At 45.8% G+C, this 23,054-nt stretch overlaps 1 protein-coding gene across 1 annotated transcript; it reads left to right on the forward strand.

The window, feature by feature from the left end:
* The first annotated feature begins 1,452 nt into the window (after positions 1–1,452).
* Positions 1,453–22,339, forward strand: ASB1 (ankyrin repeat and SOCS box containing 1). Its single transcript, XM_080933290.1, has 5 exons — positions 1,453–1,590; positions 5,515–5,656; positions 8,973–9,275; positions 15,003–15,388; positions 17,644–22,339. Exons 1-5 carry the CDS (start codon positions 1,542–1,544, stop codon positions 17,769–17,771), a joined length of 1,008 nt encoding a protein of 335 aa, XP_080789416.1. The 5' UTR covers positions 1,453–1,541; the 3' UTR covers positions 17,772–22,339.
* Positions 22,340–23,054: the final 715 nt, after the last annotated feature.

A 23,054-nucleotide genomic window follows, 5' to 3' on the forward strand; every position in this document is an offset into this window, starting at 1 on the left:
GTCCCAAGCACACACACACAGACACACACACCAGTTTCTGAGCAACCTTTTGAGATCTAAGTTGAGAGCTGCCAAAATGCTGTATATAGTAGCTAGTGCTAAGGATTGTGACTCAAAATTTCAGACTAGGGTCACAGCATGAAATTTTATTTCTGTCCCCTGGCACCTACTTATTCCACTTTATTTCTACTAAGTTGATTCCTTTAGTGACTTCCTATGAATGGAATCAATAACTATTTGCTCTTTATTGTTGGCTTATTTCACTGAACATAGGGTCCTCCAGGGTTGGCCGGGCAGTAACCTGGGACAGAGTTTTTTTTAAGGTTATATGGATGGTCATGACACCACATTTTGATGTGTATTTATCCGTTCATGCACACCGGGTGGTTTTACACTTGGGGTATCCCAGCTAGGGATGTGCAGCTGTGGAACAGAGCCACCAGGCTGGGCCACCTCTGGCTCTTTGCCTTGCAGCATCATCGGTGTCACCTGTCCCTCATGCCAGCGGTGTTATCAAGACCAAACACCACTGCAGGAATCTCCCCACTTTCTCCTAAACACCCTCAGAGTCCGTGGCTCTGTTCCAGGTTGCCTCACACAGTTCCACAGACCTGTACAACTGAGCCAGTCTGGGCACGAGGATTTGCTCGGCACCTATAGTCGCTAGCTCCCAGATGTTGTGCCATGACCACACAAAGATGCAGACAAGTCACAGCCACGGAGCTGGGGACTGCAGCCTAGCCTCCGCCTCACCACGCCTCACCAGACAGTGGGGCGCTTCTGTCTCCTTAAGGCGCAGCCTCCCCGGTCCACTGGGGTCCTCCCCCTGCAAAGTAGTACCTTCCTTAAGTCGTGTAGGGGAGAATGAAAGGGCCCGTCAGCGTCCGTGATTAACAACTGTTCGAAACGCAATGCGCTCGGTGTGACCGAAGTAAAATCGGGAGTGCCTGGGAGAAAGCCACTCTGTCATCACGCCTTGGGCCAAGTTACAGACACTGTTGGCTCCATGGAGACATTCTGGGCTGCCTTCATCTAACGCAACTTTATAAGTCACCGACTCGGAAGGCACCGTTTGGAGTCTCGAGGAAAGGACAGCAGTCCCACGCCACTTAACAACCTTCTCCACTGCGGACAGCCGATCACAGTCCTCTAGGCCGTAGAGGCCTTGCCCACGTCCTGCCCCCCGTGGGCGGTGACAGAATCTACCAACCAGGAGTTCCTGAGACATGCAAATAAGCCTCCGCCCCCAGGGGAAAGGTGTTTTTCCAGATTCGGCATCTTCCTCTGGAGACGCAGTTTCGCCAACCTCGCTAATTAGCAATCAAGTCCGTTAGCCAGGCCGGAAGTGGAGACCCCTGCACCGTTACGCACGGAGCAGGAAGTACGGAAGGGAGGCGCATACTGGGCGGAAGCCGAGCCCCGGACACGCCCACCTGCCGGAAGCGCCCGAGGTGTCTCTCTGACAGGGTTGCTCTTTGACAGGACCGCTGCGGAGGCGGACCGGCGACGGGGTCGGGGCGGAGGCTGAGGACCAAGTAGGCATGGCGGAGGGCGGGAGCCCCGATGGGCGGGCCGGCCCGGGGCCCGCAGGTAACGTGCGCGGCTTGGGGTGATGGGGAGCGGGTTTGCGTTTCGGGGTCAGTCAGAGTGGCCTTCGGGCAGCCGGGCCCGCGTCCTCAGTCCTCGCCGGCCAGATCCAAGGAGTCGCGCCCCGGCTCAGTAAGTGTGGACGTCATGCTTCTCGGTGTCCCAGGCGCGCACCCCCGTTCCTGGCCTTTCGTGGACAGCCCTCCCACGGGGTTTCTTTCTGGTAGAGCTAGTCTTGTAACTGCCACCCTGTTAGCTGATCCCAGTCTGCGATGACCCTAGCTGTGTCATGGGGTACGGATTTTCTTCCAGATATGAACGCAGTGGTCAGTAAAGGCCTTCAGAAGTCAGCCTTCGTGCGAACAGGTTCCCTTCCCCATCCCGCCAATCAGCACATACCTGCTCGGTAGCCACTGGACAAACTTCCCCTGCCCCGCCCCCCACCCCATGACAGTGCTGTTCCCAGAGAGCTTGCCAGTGACACGGCTCTTACAGAGGCGCTTGTCCCACCTGCATAGAAAGGGCGACACTTGCCACTTGACTTAAAGCATCCTCACTTTGCAGTGTTGCTACTATGGGACTAACAATTCCCAGGAGAATTTCCTGGTACAAGATCCACCTTGGGGTCTTTCTGAACCTGGCATGTGTGTGATTTTGGAGAAGCATTTGTTCTATTTGTTGGGATTCTGTAAACCCCACCCTTTAGTTACCTAACAACAGCCAGTTATACCCCACCCCTCAGTTACCTGGCAGTAGCCAGGTATTCTCCGCCCCAGTGACCTGACACTATAAAAGGGGCTGCTTGCCCCCTCCTCTCCCTTATTCTCTTACTCTCTCTCTGTCTCTCTCTGTCTCTCTCTGTCTCTCTCTCTCTCTCTCTCTCTCTCTCTCTCTCTCTCTCTCTCCTCCCCCCTTCCCCTTCCCTTCCCCCCTCTCCCTCTACGTGCTCACGGCTGGCCTCTACTCCTCTACTTCTCTATTTCTCTCTTCTCTCTCTCTCCCTCTACTACCCTTTTAACTCCCCCATGACCTGAATAAACTCTATTCTGTACTATACTGTCATGTGGTCCCTCAGGGGGAAGGGATTCCCAACATGGGTCCCCCAGAGACATCCCCCTGGCTTCCAGGTCTCGCCACACCTACATGGGCCATATCCCCCCCCCCCCCCCACTCTCTTCATCCTTTTCCTAACATTGGTGCCGAAACCCAGGACATCATCTTTTTTAACAACACTATTCAAGGAGCTCTCCTGGGTATGCAAAAATCTCAGAAAGCCACAGTGCTGACACAGCTTTTTATCATTCCTCCCTCCCTCAGTTCAACAAACATTTGTTGATGATGTTCTATAGGCTTGACTCACCTGGGCCTATCAGGGTGCCTCGGAAGAAAGAGCAAGACAAGGCCTCTACCACCAAGAGCTTTGGTTGGCCTTGAATTTGATCTCAGGGATAGACACGATCTTAGAGTGGACTGACTGACAGTGAAGAAAAGATGGGAGAGAAGTGGTTGGTTAAAGGACAGCTATTTCTTAGCACATGGCAGGGTCCTGTGGAAGAACAAGTGGTGTTGCTCCCACCCCCAGGATCCTTTTGGTGCCTTTTTGTTGGTGTGTTTCCAGCTTGGGTGGAGGTACAGGTCTTGAGTGCTGTCTTATAGGTAGTTGGATTAGATGATCAGAGAAGTCCGAATTTGAGATGGCCTTTGACTTTAGGACTGGGGAAGATTCTGAAGATCCGTTGGCCTGGGCTGGGAGAATAGAGGAGAGGTGAGCAAAGGGAAGTCCAACGACTTGCTCAAGTCCTCTGGTGCCACCCTCTTTCTGACAGTTACTCCACACAACTGAATCTTTTTATACCCGTTGGTAACTGCACTGTAGTTACAGTGATTGAAGGAGGACTTGGAAGCGCCTTACAGAGCTATTTCCAGGCTTGATGCTTGTCTGTTGGTCTGCTGTGCAGCTGGTTATGGGATCAGAGTGAACCACATAGGTGTTTGTGAATGTGGTGCTGCCTCCAGCCTTGGTTTAAACCAGGCAATGGCTTTCAGACCCTGGAGGGCAAGGATGCTTGGTCATTACCACCCTGTACCTATAGGAGAGTCTGTAGGAACTCAAAGGATGTTCGAACAGGAAACACCTTAGCATCTAGAAAAAGCCTGTGTGTGAAGGGATATGCTTTTGCACTATGCTTGGTAACATGCTAGGATATCACTATAGGGTGGGAGACGAGAATCTAAGCAGCTAGAATTTGTGCTGTCTTCATATCACCTGTTGGTGAAATATTTTATAAACTTTTTCAGTCTCCTGGAGTTAGTTTTTGTTTTCTTTCTAGTATGATGGGGTTTTCCTCCCACATGTTATTCTTACTAAAGCAACAAAAGCTATTTTCCCTTATGTATATCTACAAATACATTTTGAAATCATTTCGGTATATTTGATATCGAATTTCTTAAGCTACATTTTATTTATGGGGAACCCTGAGAATTTCTCTAATATTGAATTTCATCTTAGTACATGGTATAGTCTTTCTATTCTTTTCTCTTTGTTTTTGTTATATAGACTGGATTTTTAATTTATGCACACATATTTTAGTTTTCTGTTATACTGAGGTGTGATTTCTCTTTCTCTCTGTGTGAATATATATATATATATATATATATACATATGTATATATATATATATATATATATATATATATATATATATATATATATATATATGGAGCTCAGAGGTCAATATTTAGTGTTTTTCCACCTTGTTTTTGAATCAAGGGCTATCTATTACTGTACATGGAGCTTACGTATTTACATTTAGCTAAACTAGCTGACAGCCTGACCAGGGATCCATAATCCTAAGTATCCTCCAGTCTGCCTCTCCTGGCCCCAGTAGACTTGTAAGAATGTGGTCTTGGCTTTTTATGTGAGTGTTGGAGAGCTGAGCTTGAAGAGTAATTTCCATACCAAAAAAGTGTACATTTGAGGCTTATTTCTCGCTATTTTATTTTCATTGATACATTAAAATCCATGAGCTAGTCTAAGTGTAAAGGAAAGAGATATATTTAGTTCACAGTGTTGGAGGTGGAATATCATGCATGGTGCAGGTCCGAATATAGGCCTCACCTTATTTGTGACTCCTCAAGGTTGACCGAAGTAGTAGGAGCTGTGACCTCCTGGCTAAACAGGAAGCCAGAGACTAGGTGGGGTTGGTCTCTGCTCTTATAATGACCCTCTGATAAGAACTAGCCAGTGTACTAGGCAAAATTCTTCAGTCTTGCAGGAAGATGTTTTCCCACTGACCATGTGGCTGCCTGGGATGCCACACTGATTAAAGGTCTTAGCCTTGTCCCAGCAGCAGCATACTGGGACTGTACCTCTACCTCATGAACACCTGTGGGGTCAGGGTGCTCTGCTGAACTGTCTCTTATCAAGACACCCTTGTGACTATTTTTCAGAGCAGCATGGTATGGAATTCATCCACCTTCCAGACAAGCAACCCTTGTTTGGCTCTTTGGCTTTTGGCTGACCAGCTGTCTTTGTTGTAAAGGAGATGACTACCGTTCTCCTCTCAAATGCCCCAGTTTAAAGATCTTACATCCACTGGATACATTAGAATAATTTTACGCTGATTTTTTTTTTTTTGGCATAATATCTCAAACTTTTTGTTTGTACTACTGTCTTGTTCTTTTGTTAAATAGACCATCACACTTTTATTCTTTTCTATTTTTAGGGGGAAAATAGTCTTATTGGGTTTGGTGTCAGGAATGTGCTAGTTTAAAATGGGAAACTTTCCAGCTTTCTCTTATAAATGATTTCCTGGGAATTTGAAGTTCCTGTGTGGCTAGCAGGAAGGAGCCACTGTAGAAGCCGTCCCGTTTGGTTGGCCTTGCTAATCTTTCCACACGCTGACAGGAGCCCCTCTCTTCAGTGCAGGTCCTAATCTGAAGGAGTGGCTGAGGGAGCAGTTCTGTGACCATCCACTGGAGCACTGTGAGGATACGAGACTCCATGATGCAGCCTATGTAGGAGACCTCCAGACCCTCAGGAACCTGCTGCAAGAGGAGAGCTACCTAAGGTGAGCATTCCTGCTTGGGCTGGTAATAGGTGTTGGCCAGTGGACCTGCAGGAGGCTGAGGTTTGTGCTTTGGATTGCAGAGCAGGACTCTGATGCTGCAGGACTGCAATCTGCTTTTAGGGGAAGAACAAAAGGAAGAATTATAGATGGCCAGATACAGTGGGCAGGGGTTCTTGAGGCCAAGTTGGCCTGGGATTGTCCTGGCAAATTGTTTCCTCGGTGTTTGTTCTGAAGGCAGTGTTGTTAGAGAGGTCGCTCCAAGTCCTCCAATACTCTTTGAAAAAGATTTATTTACTTATTTATTTTATTTGAAACAGGGTCTCATTATGTAGCCTTGGCTGGACCAGAACTCATTACTATAGACCAGGCTGACCTCAAAGTCACAGAGGTCTTCCTGCCTCTGTCTCCTGAGTGCTAGGATTAAAGTGCTCCACCATGCCTGGCCATTTTATTTATTTTAGTTGTGTGTATATGGGGTATCGGGTGGGTATGAGCATGTGAATATAGGCCACAGAGACTAGAAGAGGTCACCCCTTGGAACTGGGGTTACAGGTGGTTGTGAGTCACCTGATGTTGGTGCTTGAATTGTATTCTGGTCCCCTAGGAGGGTGGTACTTGCTCTTAACTGCTGAGCCGTCTCTCCAGCCCATTGCCTGTGACTCTTTACCCTAGTTCTTTGTCTACAGCCTCTTTATTGACAGTCATTTGATGTTCTCTTCCTCATGTCTCAGGTCTGTAGTGGTCAGACTTCCCACTGTAGGGATGTGGTAGCTTCCATCTCTTTGTTTTCCTACTCATAGCTTCTTGCCTCTTGATTGCCAAGTCCTTTTGGTCATTGAGTCCTGACTCTTCCTTGATAGCAGAAAGTCTTGTGTGTGTCTCCCTATGCAGGGTGCTAGGAGAGCATCTATTTCTCTTGAGGTTCCTTTGGTATAAATGACCCTGCAGTCCCAATTAAATATTGAACACAACTGGAACTGGTACTTCTTTATACTTCTGTGTTTCTACTTTGCTTGAGGAGAAGCCACAGTGAACTGATGAAGTGCCTGTGGGTCTCTGCAGAAATGAGCTCCATACCAGAGGGTAGACAGTTCCCAGCAGGAGTCCAGCAGGAGTTTGTTCCCTTCTTATCACTCTGGTGTCTTAGCAGTATTCCCCCCAGAGCACATGTCAGTATTTAAAAAACAAAACATAGGGCCGGAGACATAAGTCAGCCCTTAAAGAGTGCTTGTTGTTCTCACAGAGGACCCAGATTCAACTCCCAGCACTCACATGAGACACTCTCTCTGTAGATACCAAGCATGCATGTGGTTCAAAAACATACATGCAGGCAAAACATTCATACATGAGACAAAATGAATAAATCCAATAAAACCAAACAGAAACCTTAGTTTATTTAATGTGACTCAAGCCCCTAAAAGCCTTAAGCATATGGACACAGCAGTGGAGTGAGTTCAGTGTAGTTCCTGTTGTGCCCCACTCCTTCTCCCTGTCCCTCCTCTCTCTTCCTTCTCTGTTTCTTCTCTCTTCTCCTCCCCTCTCCCTTTGCTTACTTTTTCCTCTAGATTTGGGCCTCATGCAACTTTGAAACCCAGGCTGCCTCCATCTCCTGAGAATACTAGATTATTGTCTCATGCTACCACACTAGCTTCTTTTCCTTCCTTCCTTCCTTCCTTCCTTCCTTCCTTCCTTCCTTCCTTCCTTCCCTCCCTCCTTCCCTTCTTTCTTCATATCTTTTCTTCCTTCCTTTCTTCTTTTCTTGTTGTTTTGAAACAAGGTTTTTTTGTGTAGCCTTGGTTATCCTGGGACTAGCTCTGAAGACCAGGCTAACCTCAAATTTACGGAGATCTACCTACCTCTGCTTCCCTAGTGCTAGGATTAAAGGCATAAACCACCACTGCCTGGCAGTTCCTTTTTTCTTAAACTGGAGGTTTATGCACCCTCTACAAAACAAATCTTGGTCTTTTTATAAAACACAACAATGACACTTTCTCAAATGAAGTTTCCTTTTTCTGGATAACCTGGCTTGAGCCAAGTTGACAAGATATAGGTAAGTAGGTAGGTTGGTAGGTAGATAGATAGATAAATGAGATAGACAGAGAGACAGACATACAGATAGAGATACATAGATGATAAAGGAGATATAGATAGATGGATTTATAAATAGAAAGATAGATAGATAGATAGATAGATAGAAAGGTAGATAGACAGACAGAAAGATAGATAGATAGAAAGATAGATAGATAGATAGATAGATAGATAGATAGATAGAAAGGTAGATAGATAGATAGAAAGAAAGAAAGATAGATAGATAGATAGATAGATAGAAAGATAGATAGATAGATAGGTAGATAGATAGAAAGATAGATAGAAAGAAAGAAAGAAAGATAGATAGATAGATAGATAGATAGATAGATAGTTTTTTTAATATTTTCTACTGCTGTTCATCGCTCTGGTGGTGGGTCTGGACTTTATTGGCCCATATCAGCCCATGTGTGACTGGAGGAGGGACATCAGAGACTGGTTAGTGAGACACTGCTCATTGCATGCTCTTAGGTTCATCCTCAGGGCAGAAGCTGAGGTGAAGAATACTTTGGTTGCTGACCTGAAGGGTCAGTGCTCAGCACAGATAGTTACTGGTGGTCATACTGTCTGAGAGCTGAATCTAGAGAGTTTGCCACCACTTCTGACTAAGAATGCAGCCCCTGTAACCTTACTGATCTCCTAGGCTCTCACTTATCATGGGTCAGGGTAGGAGGACATAGATTATTATTACTAATCATCTTTATCAGGAGAGGATCCCAGCCTTGGGTGTTTATAGGTAGTCACTAGTAAGAGAGCATGCATGATCCTGCCTGTCCTGGCACGTGCCTCCAATAGATCTATATGTGATTGGTAGAGTCTGTGGAATGTGGGTTAGGAATCCAAGAACCAGAAATCTCAGTGTTAGTTCTGATTATTCTGTGGAAGCCTCAAGGTTTTTTGTTTGTTTGTTTATTTGTTTTTTCTTTTTCTGACAATGGCCCCTGAATGCCTGTCATTTCTGCTCAGCAGGGACAATTGTGAACACTTCAGGACACAGAACACAAACATCTGGAAATGTAGCTCAGGAATAGAATATTTAGCATGTACAAGGTCCTGGGTCTGATCCTCAGCACCATGATATGGAAAACAGAACACAGTGAAGGCATTTTAAACCTCAGGGTTAGCTACCTAAATGACTCTCTTTCTTGGGAGCCTCTGTGAGAGACAGGAGGAGGGAGAACAGCTCGTCTGCCTGGGGTGACTCTCACAAGCTCCCTGTGTTCCCATATAGCCGCATCAATGAGAAGTCTGTCTGGTGCTGTGGCTGGCTCCCCTGCACACCACTGAGAATTGCAGCCACCGCGGGCCATGGGAACTGTGTGGACTTCCTCATACGCAAAGGGGCGGAGGTGGACCTGGTGGATGTCAAGGGGCAGACTGCCCTGTATGTGGCTGTAGTGAACGGGCACCTGGAGAGTACTGAGATCCTTTTGGAAGCTGGTGCTGACCCCAACGGCAGCCGGCACCACCGCAGCACTCCTGTGTACCATGCCTCTCGTGTGGGTAGGGATGACATCCTGAAGGCTCTTATCAGGTCAGTATTGCCAGGGTCATGTGCATTTCCCCTTGTTTCTGTGCCTATATTTTCTATGTGTTTAAGACATGGCTTTTTACTAGCACTGCAGAGGCGGGGCAGGTAGAGTTCTGTGAGTTTGAAGCCAGACTGGTCTACTAGCAAGTTCTAGCCAGTCAGGGTACATGGTGAGACCTCGTCTAAAAAGAGAGAGAAGCCAAAAACAAAAGAAGGAACATGGAAATGATACTGTTAAATTGCTAAACTGGTAATGTCATCTAAATATGACCCAAATCTGCCCTTTGTGTCATATTTAGATGACATCCACTAGACTGCCTGCCTGCCTGGCTCATATTTCCTGTAGATATGCCTCTTATCTCTCATTATTACAATTCCCTGGCTCCCAGTAAGGAACACCCCCCCCCTCCCGTGGTTGATAAACTCTCCTGCTCTACCCTGCTGATGTTTTAGGATGGAAGGTAAGAGGTGATGTTTCCGTGTGTTCAGTGGTTATATTGATTTGTTGAGCTATTTGGGTTCCTTGTAGAGATAATAAAAGCAGTACAAAAATTTAGAATATTCATGATTAAAATGGACCAGATCTCATCTAGGATCTCTTTATGAGTTTCAAAAGCTGTCTTCCATACAGTTCGGTCAGTATCAGATTATCATACTGTTTAAGATTATAAACAGTTTGGAAGACATGTCTCCAATGAGGATGGAGTGAATAATTCCTGTGTGAAATGGACTTTTCCTGTTGTTAGTTAGAAGTTCAGGGAGGGAAGTGGAGCACAGGTTTTCTGCTTGTGAGCGCTCTCTCACTCACAGTCTCAAAGGGAGGGGAGGTGCTAGTGAAGGACAGTGGCCTTGTGGGGTCCTCAGGCCTGTGCTGTCCAAAGGAAGCACTTTTGATTTCAAGTTCCTCTGGACACCTGAAGTGCTAGAGATTGTTATGAGGCAGGACTGCTGGCTGAGACTGTTGCCATGTGTTGTCTAGGCAGGGACATGGTGTGAGTCCATCCTCTCTGATCCCTGAATATTATCAGGTCCCCACTTGTTTAATGCCCTCATCATTGTTTCCTGTGTGCCGTCACTTCCTGTTTCAAGGTAATTACTCCAGTGATGACACAGTTTGTGAGACTTCACAGAACTACCTGGTCCAGAGAAGAGTTAAGTACACAGGTGGCAGACCATTGTGCTACCTACTCGAGGATCTAGGGGGCAGAAGTGAGTCTTGCTTTCATTTATCCAGTTACTGCTGATTTTCACTCTGACCCTTTGGTGACAGTGGTGTTTGCCAGGGTTTGCACTGTAAAGGTGCCCTTCTCTCTGTAGTTAGTGTTTTGTGGGGAGGCACTTTGCACATGTATATACCCTATCTCCAGTTTTATTTGTCAGTGTAGACTTAGGGTTTCTTATTTGTTCAGGTGGAGTCACATCCACCACTACTCACTTCAATGATTACTTGGTCTCATAAAGCTGCTTTAAGCCAGCTTTGTGTCCTTTGGACATATCCTCACTGTTTTGTGAGTATCTCCTTACATAACAGGATAGTCTAAGCTCATCATGGACTGGAGACAGTCCTGGAGGAAGTCCTCCTAGAGTCTAGGCTTCTTTCAGTGAAAGATGCTGTGTAGAAAAGACTTAAGCTGGGCCGAGTAGCACATGACTGTAACCTAGCTTCTTGAAAGATTGCACCATTCTGTGTAACACAATGAGACCCTGTCTCAAAGGCAAAGAAAGTGGAATCTGAACTGCTTGCTGGAGTGCCGCATGCTTTGGAAGCACTGCTGCTCCATCCCCGGAGCTGAGGGTATGTGTCCATATTACTTCCCTGCTCCTTATATACACTGACTAGTTAATCTGCATCTCTCACTGCCTCCCCTAACTCCTTCTTGGCTCATGTGGATGCCACTGCCTAACACAAGACCCTGATGTTAGCCAGTCCTTGCTAGCTTTGTCAGGACTCTGCCCCCTGAACCTGGTTGCTCTCCCTGTTGTAGCTGACTGACCCATGATTAGGGTAAAAGAGATAGGAGGTATGAACTTGACCTTAGGCAACTGTAAATGTCATATATTTGAGTGTCTGTGGATCATATCAAGGGCAGGCAAAACTGGATTGGAGACTGGCTGTGAGTCCTCCAGCACCCAGACCTGGTGAGACATTCCTAACATCTGGACTGTCCTTGGGAGTCAAGATTCAGTCAGCTCTAGGAATCACCTCCTGGTTGCTGATCCACTGTCTCCTGGGCATGGCTGCATGCTGCTGCCCTCCCAGAAAGCTGTGAGTCCTGTCAAGGGTCCTTGCCATGGAACTGGACACTAGGAGGATCCCTGGTAATCCATGAGGCTGTTTAGTCTGTCTGAAAAGGAGAGTCGTCATGCTGTGGAACACAACATGCACACACTTGCGTTTGTGGGTCCCTTTCTGCTCTCAGGTTTAGTGGTGCTTCACTGTGTAAAGTTCTTACAGGATTCCAACTGTAATCTACACAACAAAGGGTACTGAAAAGGTCCAGCTTCTAACCTTGTCTCGTTGTCCTGATCTCTCCCTCCTCTCTAGGTAAACAATTACCTTGGTCTATGGTTTGTCCTGTTACAGATGAGTGTGTGTATGGCTGAGTTTTCTGTTTTCACAAATGGCAAACCTGAGAGACAAGACTAGACTCCACACTTTCTTGTCTCACCTTACATTTATGTGCTCCGGCAGACATGCCAGAGCAATATAGTTTTCTTCCCCTAAGAGCTGCTCAGTGCTGCTTTATAGGGGTAAACCAGCCAGGCCCTGCTTGCTGGTGGTTCCTGGCTCAGCTATTAGGGACAGTGCTTCATTGAATTGCCTTCAGTGCACATCTTCTTAGTTTTGTAAATTGCCTTGAGAACAGGTCTTGAGAAGAGTCATGCATGGGTTCAAGGGTAAGTACAGCTATCATTTTGGTAGAATTGGCAAATTTCTTTCTGTTGGGATTATCTATTTCATTTACCACAGCAGTGAGTGATAGTTTTGTTTCTAGTAAAGTAGTTCACAACATTGGGAGCTTTCATTTTAGGGTACTTTAAAATTAAACAACATTTTATTTATCGTGTGTGTGTGTGTGTGTGTGTGTGTGTGTGTGTGTGTTTCATGACATGAGTTTGGAGGTCAGAGGACAGCTCACAGAAGTTGGTTCTCTTCTTGCAGTTTGTGTATACCGGGGAATGAACTCAGACGGTCAGTCTCAATGACAAGGGCCTTAACTCATTTACTCATTTCACCAGCCTCGGCAAATTTGGCCTAAATCATTTTATCTCATTTCCACATGGTTTTATAGTTTATTTGTAAATTCTGATCTATTTGGAGCTTATCTGGTGTGCACTGTGATGAATGGACTTAACTTTATTTTTTTCCATATGGATTTCCAGTTACCCCAGGGTAAAAAGTATTTAAAAGTTTAAGACATCCTTCTCCCTTAAGATAGTTCCTGACTGTATAAACTAATTTTCTGCTTGGAGATGGGTCTGTTGAAAGATGTTTTGTACATTTACACGGGTCCATCTACGTGCTGGTGTTACGTTGTTTTACAGATCTTTATAACAAGCCTTCTCATGGCTGTCTCCTCTGTGTTGTTGCTTTGCTTTTTGATCCTGTTTGATCTTCCAAATGAACTTTAGAACCTACATATTTAGTTACCGGGGCACTACTTAATTGTAGTTAGCTTCAGCAGGCCAGGAACAGAATTTTTATTGATAAAATCAAACTTTTGGAAAATTAATGACATACTGAGCCTTTTCTAGTATTTAATGTGTGTTTCTGCTTCCATAGGTCTTAGGACTTTGTTGTTATGTTTATGCTTATATGGATCATTTTAAGAATAATTTTGCTGACATAATGACTGTTGCTTTTCTGCTTCATTTTAAAACCTGGCTTTTGTTGTATCCATCTGTGTATGTGAAGGCTAGCATTTCAGTCTGCTGCTCTAGTGCATTATCCTTGTGCTTGTTTATTCATTCCTTGTGGACCCTTTAAGATTTTGTAAGCCTTTCCTCTGAGCTCTGAAGAGAAAGTGGTTCATTTCTCCCTTTCCAGTCCTGCTTATCTGATTGCTGTCATTGTGTGTTTAGCATCAGTGTTTCAGAAGCCAGCATGTGGAGGGGTCTGTGTTGTGTTCCTCTTGCAGCAGGAACACCCCTAGTCCTTCCTTGTGAAATAAGATGATGTGTCTACCTAGAGAACTGTAGTTTATCATTTTAAGGAAATAGCTGTCACTTTGTTTAATAGAAAAATGTAAAGCATACATAATTGTTTACAGTGGGATTCTCCAGGACCCACCAGTGGTATAAATTCTGACCCAGAGGCTACTATTATAGTTTAAAGCTTAGGCCTCTAGCTTGGACAGTCTCCTGGATAGATCATCTAACTGAACCCAGCTATTTAGCCCACAGTCTACCATGTGGTTGGTTAGCTCTATACCTTTCTCTGCTCCATTCTGTCCATTTGTTTTTCTCCCTGTCCCTCTTCGAATCCCCTCTTCTCAACATTATCTGCCTGAAAGTTCTGGCCTCTACCTCCTGCCCAGCTATTGTCTCTCAGATTTGTATGATAACCAACCCACTTATGGGATTCTAGATTGCCTCTAGTCATAGAGAGCTTTCTGACCCTCAGGTATGTGAACGGCTGCAGTGATGGGCTATAGAAATGACAAAACCAATATCCTGCTATTTGCGCTCTGGGAGGGTACAGAATTAACAACTGAAAATCCAGAGACACCTTCACAGAGTGTAAACAACTGTTGGCTTTTGCCCTTTCTTCATTATTAGTGGTAATCAGCACTTTCCTTTGGATCTATTAATACAACATGTTCATAGAATTTCTAATATTTGAATTAGTTTTAAATTCTTAGGGTAGTCTCCAGTTTTTTTCTGTGCTGCTTTTCAAGTATATGTTCAAATTTTCTTTGTAGTTTTTTTTCTTGCTTACTAAAGATTTTTGTTTGTTTTGTTTTTGTTTTTTGAGACAGGATTTCTCTGTGTAGCCCTGGATGTCCTGGAATTCACTCTGTAGACCTACCAGGTTGGCCTCAAACTCAGGGATTTATCTACCTTTACATCTACCATTAAAGGCATGCACCACCACACCCAGCACTTACTGAAAATTTTTAAATTGAATTGGGTTATTGTATTAGTTTTATAGTGAATTTGAAAGTGTTTCTTCCATTAACTCTGAAATTGTATAGTCTTGGAATTAATTTATTTTCAAAGGTCTGAAAGACTTCCCTTTGGAATTTGTGTGCATGGATAGATTCCATGTTTTGACTTGTTACCTCCTTTTGCTGGAAGTGCTAATACTTTAGTGTCATCCTGGTATCTCTGGGAGATTCCCTCCCTATCCTGATACCAAACTCTGAGGTTCTTAAGTGTCTTACATGCAAAAGTATAGCTTCTTCACATAGTCTTGGCACACTGACAACTTAAAATACAAGTCTGCTATAGATGCTGTATAACTGATGCAATCTTATCTAGGCTGTAAGGACAAGAAAGGGACTGTGTGTCTTCATTATAAGCTGTTTCTCCCCAATATTTTTAACCTGTATTCCCCAAATGCTGACTCTTTGGATACAGTTACTGCAGATAGAGAAGGCTGGCTGTGTTTATGACCTCTGGAGTCTCCAGAGACTCCCTGTATGACTCTGTGAGGCCTCTCCCAGGATAGCTGGATAGTCTTTGTGGTCTGAGTTTAACTTGTTCTAACTTATTCTTCTCCTCTTGTAGGTATGGGGCAGATGTTGATGTCAACCATCATCTGACTCCTGACCCCAGGCCCCCTTTCTCAAGGCGGCTAACCTCCTTGGTGGTCTGTCCTCTATACATCAGTGCTGCCTACCATAACCTTCAGTGCTTCAGGCTGCTCCTGCAGGCTGGGGCAAATCCTGACTTCAATTGCAATGGCCCTGTCAACACCCAGGAATTCTACAGGGGCTCCCCTGGGTGTGTCATGGATGCTGTCCTGCGCCATGGATGTGAGGCAGCCTTTGTGAGCCTGCTGGTAGAGTTTGGAGCCAACCTCAACCTGGTGAAGTGGGAATCCCTGGGCCCAGAGGCAAGAGGCAGAAGAAAGATGGACCCTGAGGCCTTGGAGGTCTTTAAAGAGGCCAGAAGTAAGTGGCCTGAGCTCAGCTCTGTGTTGTGGTCTGGGGGTGATTGAGCCAGTGAATGTAGTTCTCATTAAAACTGTCCTGGAGAGATGGCTCAGCTGTCCAGATGCCTTGGTTCTCAGAGGCTCACAACTGTCTGTAACTCCAAGTCTAGGAGGCCCTCCTTTGGCTTCTGCAGGCACTACATGTATGTGGTACCCAGACATGCAAGCGTATAAAACACCTGTGCATATGGAAATAAATAAGTAAATCTTAAATAACAAAACAATACCCCCATCCCCCCAAAATTTCCAGCTAAGCACTTGATTAAAGCACTCAGGACCAGCAGTTCTCCAGAATGGTCATTCAGAGAGAGAGAGAGAGAGAGAGAGAGAGAGAGAGAGAAAGAGAAAGTGAGAGAGAGAGAGAGAGAGAGAGAGAGAGAGAGAGAGAGAAAGAGAAAGCGAGAGAGAGAGAGAGAGAGAAAGAGAAAGCGAGAGAGAGAGAGAGAGAGAGAGAGAGAGAGTCTGTTTCTCAGTGTGGGTGTGCATAGGTGTGTGCATATGTGTGCACTGTTCACATTTATTTTGAGACAGGGTCTCACTAACCTGGGACTTGCCTTAGCTGTAGACTTAGCTGGCTGTCAGAACCCCCGGGATCTGCTGTCTCTCTCCCCATGCTGGGACTACAGTGTGTGCCATAGTCTTGTTTTCTGTGGTGATGATGTGGGGGGTGAGGCCTTATGCTTTTATGGCAAACACTTTACTGACTAAATTCCCTCCCTAGCCCCAGATGGTTACTTAGTAATTTCTGAATACCAGAAGCTGATACCAAAAATCTATAAAAGTAGACATATACTTTCAAAGTTCTTAGAATGATATTCTCTGCCATTTTGCTTTTCTTAGCTAATGATTTCTTTGTAACATTTTCTTGGCTATCATACCTCACTCTGTAGACCAGATTGGCACTGGACTCAGAGTTCCTCCTGCCTCTGCATCCCAAGTACTGGGATTTAAAGCATGTACCATCACCATCTGGCTTCTTTTATTTATTTATTTTTCTTAATTTGTTTTTTTAGGTCATTTTATCAAGTGATGGGTTTCATCATGACATTTAAAAATATTTTAATATGTTTTATTTAAATACATATGGGGAAGCATGCACACACTACAGAAGTCAGAAGATAATGTGGAGTAGTCAGTTCTTTCTACCGTATGGTTCCATGTTAAGATCAAGTGACCAAGAGTGAGAGCAGCTCACTTACCTTCTGAGCAGTCTTGTTGGTCCATCACTCATGGGTCATTAGGTTCTGTTTTCCTCATCTCTGTTCTCTGCCCATCTTCACTCTCCCTGCCTTCCTCTTCACGTGCATTTTAATGAACAGAGCTATAAGCTCATTTTCTAGATTTCCTCTCTTCACTTTAAAAAAATTCCATTCAAATATCAAAGGGTTGAGCTGAGCGATAAATTCAGCTTTTGCTAAAGTGCAATGTGAAGTTTGAGTGGAAGGGTTTTGTCAGGGAATTAATAAGTCAGTGGTCACAGAGTTTGGAGTTTACCTGTGCTTGGATTTGCTTCAGTGCTGTGTCACATGCAGAGATTATCCGGTGTCTATCCCATTTCCTGCCCCATGCCTGCCCCTTGCTTCTCCCACTGTAGAGGACATATGAGCTGATAGTCTTGTCCTTGGCTCCTTGTTCCTCAATGAGCTAATAGCACTGTGTTTTTGTTAGCCATACTCAACCCAGGTCACAGAAACATGTCCCGGTTTAGCTTTTCTCCAAGGTGCTGGCTGATGGCCACCCAGGTGGGAACCAGGCTGACAGGATGAAGCTGCTTGTGGTCACATTTTTTTCTTTTTGTGTTACCTTCTCTTCCTGAAGCAGGGGATTAGCTGTGTGGTTTTGATCAGGAGCAGGGCCATCCATCAGCCTATTCTCTGAATTAAAATTCTGTGCACTTGGTGCCTCAGGTCTCTGTGACCAGCTGGGACAGAACAAGAGTGAAGGTCATTTGCTCTCATCGGTGGAGTCTTCCATGGGCAGCCTTTTTCCAAGGACTAAGCATCGCAGAGTGTGGAAGGTGCAGCTGTCAGATGAGCAGATGCCCTGATTAAGATGCAGATAGCAAGCCTTCCAATGGCTTCCAGAGCCTCCTCAACTCAGATTAGGAAGGCGCTGTGATATTAGTGCAGCTGTGTCCACTACAGTTAGCTTTGGGCCTTCAGAGTTAGAAGAGAAGTAACTTTCCCCTTCTCTCTTTCTCTTCACACTCTCCAGGTATTCCCAGGACCTTGCTGAGTTTGTGTCGTGTGGCTGTGAGAAGAGCTCTTGGCAAATACCGACTGCATCTGGTACCCTCGCTGCCGCTGCCCGACCCCATAAAGAAGTTTCTGCTTTATGAGTAGCGTTCAGATGCAGTGCTGACTGCAGTGAAAACTGACACAGACTCTGGTGTCCTGGGAACCATGCTGCCAACTTGGTCCTTGGCTGTCAGTGAAGAAGGAACGGCCATGTTCTCTTGGACTGTGATACCATCTCAGGTGCTTGGGCCAATGAATGCTCCTTGAGTCATTGTCAACTGAGAGGCGCATACAAACTTAATTTTGTTCCTCTTCAATCTCTCTGTTTTGGATTATTCTTGGTACATGTTAATGATCCAGCCAGTGAAATGTGTGCAGGATGGGCTGTGCCTGGTGATAGCCCAGCAGGGAAGGCTTTTTCTCCAGAGCTATGCATCTATTTATGTTCCTACTTTGTAATTTATTGTTCTTTTAAGGCTTGATATCTAAACAAAAAGAGAGGTTTGTTAAGAAACATGTAGGAAGCAGGAATGCAGTTCATGCACTTGCTAGCCTGCTTTCTTGCCTGGGTTGTCTGTATATGCTGCTAATGCTTGTCTGTATGTGCTGCTGGGTGCACATCCCTTCTCATGGCCGCCCTCAGTGTTCTCTCTTGGAAGTTGTCTTCATTCCAAGATGGCTTCTGGGCTGCTATTTTAATGCATGGAGGTTCCAGAACAGTGTTCACAGGGCACCATCTGCTCTGCCAAGGGTTTTCTGATGTCTCACCTGGGGATCTTCAGACTGATTACCTTTAGGAGACCCACCTGGAACTAACCAGTAAGTGACTGCCCACATTCAGACCAGGGACCATCTTAATAGCACTCACTGCCAGTCCTCACAAGATGACACGGGGTGCTCTCTTCAGACCCTCCCATACAGGAAGTGGGAAGTATCCCAGTCACCAGGGTGGTTCCAGGCTACAGCTTCTTGGTGTCCACCAGATAGGACATCTGGGTGTTGGGTGACTGTTTTTTCCACTTTCTGGCCCAATGCCTTTGTGGGTGCTCCTAGAGGTTTTCCCCTGTCCTGCCCAGGGTTGTTGGTGGGTGAGAGAGATGAACTTATTGCAGGCGTGTTTAGCTCTTAAGGTGTGAGAGTCAAAAGTGGGTGGGTCAGTACCATGGCCTTGAGCATCCTTAGGTTGCTTCTGTTTCAGTGAACTCACCTTTTGTCATTTTGAAGTCTGTAAGGATTATTGTGTGGATCTCTGTTGGTTATAGACTTGAGAATATTTGGGACAAGCAGGTACTAAATCTGTTCAGAGTTTTGGCCATAAAACTCTGTACCATTTTGTGTTTTAGCTGACCAGTCAGACCATGGTATCATTTGTATTCTGTGGATAGAGTTCCAAACCCCACCCCAGTGTCTCTGTACATCAACACCAAGCTGGCCCAAATGTACTACATGAGTTTTGATGGGCCTTGCCTTGTTCTAGACAGTGAGTACTGTGTCTAGGGCAGGAATGAGCTGGGCCATAGCCCGTCCCTGGTCTCCCCACAGCTGTTTTGGTGGCCCTGGCCACACCTCTTCACTTGGATATAAGTAGCTTCCTCTGTTGTAGGTTTTTCAGAGTCTCAGCACTTCGAGGTTCTTCTGCTTGTTCAAAACTTCCATCTGGCAACTCTGAATGTGGCACAGCATTGGCACTGACTGAAGGCACTTTTCCTTGTCTCCAGTAGCGCTGTGAAGACACTGTGTGGCATGGCACTGAGGTCAAGGATGAGGGCGAGGTAGGAAGAGTAGCACTATTCCCCTGAGCACCCCAGGGTCATGAGAGGCACCATGGGAAGTTTATGTGACCTCAGTGAGGACTGACCCTCTACTCAGCAGATTTCTGAGCTCTGGTTCCCTATGTCCTCCCCAGCATGGAGATGTGGTAGGCCTGATGAACCTACTGCCTTCTGGCTGAGCTGACCCTAGCAGAAGAGCTCAGTAGCTTAGAGGGAAGGACCCTGAAGGCTGTCCCAGTTCATGGGAAGAGTGTCTGTGTGATTGTTGCTGTTCCTGGGGCAGCCATTTGATTTAAGTGAAGGCTTGTGCATCAAATCTTGGCCAGGCAGGTTGGCCCCAGTGCTGATTCCTCAGAATTTCTTTTCAGTATTGGGCTTTTAGACATGTCCAGAAACCTGCCAATGCAATGCCATACATTTTGTAGCTATTTTACTTGTGATGTCTGTCTGTCTTGTTTCTCTATGTGTGTATTTATGTATTTATTTATACTCTTCTTCCATACAAGGACTTAAGGAGGAGAGTCTTGTTTTGTTTTGAAAGTAGGTAAATTTAGGCAAAAAATACTGGTAAAGTAGATAATTAGTAATTTCAAATGTTGACCAGTACTGTTGTCAGGCTTAAGGACCATCATTTTAGAGTTTCCTCTTTTCTCTTTCATGAATGACTATTTTAGATAAAAATTTCCTGAAAGAAAAAGTACTGACTGTGGGCCTAAGCAGAGGAAAATTAAGCCCAAGAGCACCCTGACCAGTGCCCAGCTGGTTTCCATGCAGACAGGGAGAGCTTCCTGCTGAGCCTTTCAGTGGAAAAGCCCTGATACTTGCAGGCACTTGGTTTGGGAGGGGTCTCTGTCCTGAGGGAACTGCTTTTTAGAGGATGTGTGTTTAAGGTGGTCATGGTGCTGAGAGCCCACAGTCTGGAGATGTGGGATTGACCTGTGGGGCAGTCGGTCATCTCAGCCCACAGTGCAGCACCAGCAGAGAGCCATTTCAAGAGAAGGGGTAAGGGCAGCTTGTAATACTCAAAGAAACCACATTTTCTCAGCCAATTGGGTTGTCTTTTACTCTTCAGTCATGTCCTTCCTGACAAATAACAGAAGGCATGCTTGGAAGGGGTGGTATGGGGCTATGGCTTTGCATGTAAACTTTCTTGATTGCAATCCACAGCAGTGTTCTTTTCATGTGCTTGTTGTAGTGGATGTTGCATATTAATGAGGAAGTTTTGGATCCTAATAGCTTGCCTTGTGGTGAAAGGCATGGCAGCTTTCCTACTGCCTGGGATCTAACTGGAGCCTCGAGGAGCACTGTGCACAGCTGAGAAGTCTAGACATGCTTTGATGGCCTCTACCACCCCAGATCCGTGAGCTCACCCACAGAAAGTCAGTGTGGCCTTTTTGGTAAGGCTTGCTTCCTCAGGCTTTAGGAACCAGCGGCACCGAGGATGCTGGTGATGTCACTAGTGGTGGTCTACTGGTACCTTTGTCTCTTTAGTGCCTGTGAACCAGGCACTTGGAGACTAATCCTAATGACTTTTTGTCTGCACAGACTGATTCCCAGAAGTGCCTCTTGACTTGGGAGCTCCTTTCCCTTGCTCATTTTTGCCTCATTACTCTCCTTCCCATGGTTCCTTGGTGTGCAATAAAGTAGTAGGTACATGAGCATAGCTGGTGAAGGATTCTTAGTCATCCCAAAAAAGTCCCGCAGACGAGTGGGCACACGGGAGCTTTGAGTGGACAGTGATCTGTGGATTTTACACTCCAGCCTGACAGAGGATGAGGAAGTGAGGAGAACACAGGAGAACTGCTGTAGCCTTAACAGGCACACAGCACCCAGTGTCTGTGATGCCTGGAACTCTTCTGTACTGGGGATTGCACCAGAGCCTGTGAGTGTGAGGCAAGCACTCTACCACTGAGCTGTGTCCTCGGCCTCTATTTCTTAGATAAACCAAGCATGGAAGGATGTTTGTGATCTGTTTCCAGAGTGGCGTTTATGAACCTAGTTGCCTTGGACATGCAACGTGACATTTTGCCAGCAGTGCCCTGTTCTCTCCACAGCACCCACTACTGTTGGTGTTGGGCGTGTGTAGTGTCCTATGCACTGGGGCTTGTATGCTTGCACTGAAGACATGCTCATTGCAACCCCCTGTTTCTTGTTTGCAGTGGCCAGGACTGACTATTTTTGCCCTTGTGCCTAGTTAAGAGATTTCAAAAGTACAATGACATTTTTTATACATTGTTATAATAAATGCCCTATTGCCCTCTGATTTCCTTCCCACATGCCTTAATCTTGTGGCCTGTGTTTCATTGGATAGAAGCTTCCTCTGTGTGTAGTCTTTAATTTACATTAGTTCATTCATTCATTCATTCATTCAGTGTGATATGTGTGTCCTCTTGTACCTGCCTTCCCATGTAAGCTATGGTGTATATGTGGAGATCAAAGGACAGTGTTTGGGAGTTGGTTCTCTCTTTTTACTATATCGGTTCCAGGGAATGAACTCAGCTAGTCACATGTTAGAAAGTGCCTTTACCGTCTGAGCCATCTTACCGCCTCCAAGTGCAACTGTGTGCACAGTTCAAGTGGGAGGGGCTGGCTCCTGGATAGTTTCCTACAGCTGCAGAGAAGGTTCTATAGCAGAAGTCTACAGCTGGTCAGTGGTTCTTGGGGCTGCAGGGAGGAACCTATACTTTTGCCCAGGGTTAAACTATTTGGTGTTGCCTGGTTCACCTGGTGGCTCTGGTTACAGGACTGAAGAGAGTTGCTTCTCATAGCTTTCCACCCAGTGACACTACTCAGCATTCTGTGGTGTGGGGACATGAGGGACACTGCCATCTGTGCCCCAGGTGATATGTGGCTTATTTTGCCAGTTGAGGGTAAAATCTGGCAGTCTGGGATAAGCCTAGAGTGACGGAACTGAATAAAGGTATTTCTTCATCTTGAGTGTTTGGCTCCCTGGCTCTGTGCTTTGTGTCTCTTCTGCTTCAGAGGTTGTTTCCATTCCTTACCCACGGTGTATTACTGAAGGAAGAAAGGTGTCCTCAGCTCCTCCCACCATCTGTGTGGCAGAGGCCACCTGTGTAGTCGCTCTCCATCCACCTGCCATGAGACAGGGTCTCACACATCCTTGAAGACCTTGAGCTCTGTGACCACAGGTGTTCACCCCTGTGCCTGTTTCTCATAATGGTACTTGGTTTAGTTTGGAGGCTGGACCCTTTGGTTTCACCAGTGAAAGCTGCATAATTCATTGTGGCTCAGCGTGAGCACTTACCATCCCTCCTCCATAGTCCCTTTGACATTACAGAGTCTTTCAGAGGATGGATGAATGATAACTGAACATCTGAGAAGATAACACTTCAAGAAAGACAAGGCAACAGAAGCCGGACTCCTGGAGGTCTGGCACTGAAGATTCTGGTGCCTCGGGAAGTTATTTGAGGGAAAAAATGAGACCCACAGGACTGGCCACCAGCCTTCTTAAGAAGCAGGTAGCTCCTGCCCACCACACACTAGGCAGTCAAACCCCCTTTGGCCCCATGGGAGACAACATTGAGCCTTTAGTCTGCAAGACTTTCAGCTCTATAATGTTCTTGAGGCAGAAAGTGCAGCCAAAATAGGCTTCTCT

This window comes from Micromys minutus, assembly GCF_963924665.1.
Source record: "Micromys minutus genome assembly, chromosome: 19".
In the NCBI taxonomy this organism is placed as follows: domain Eukaryota; kingdom Metazoa; phylum Chordata; class Mammalia; order Rodentia; family Muridae; genus Micromys; species Micromys minutus.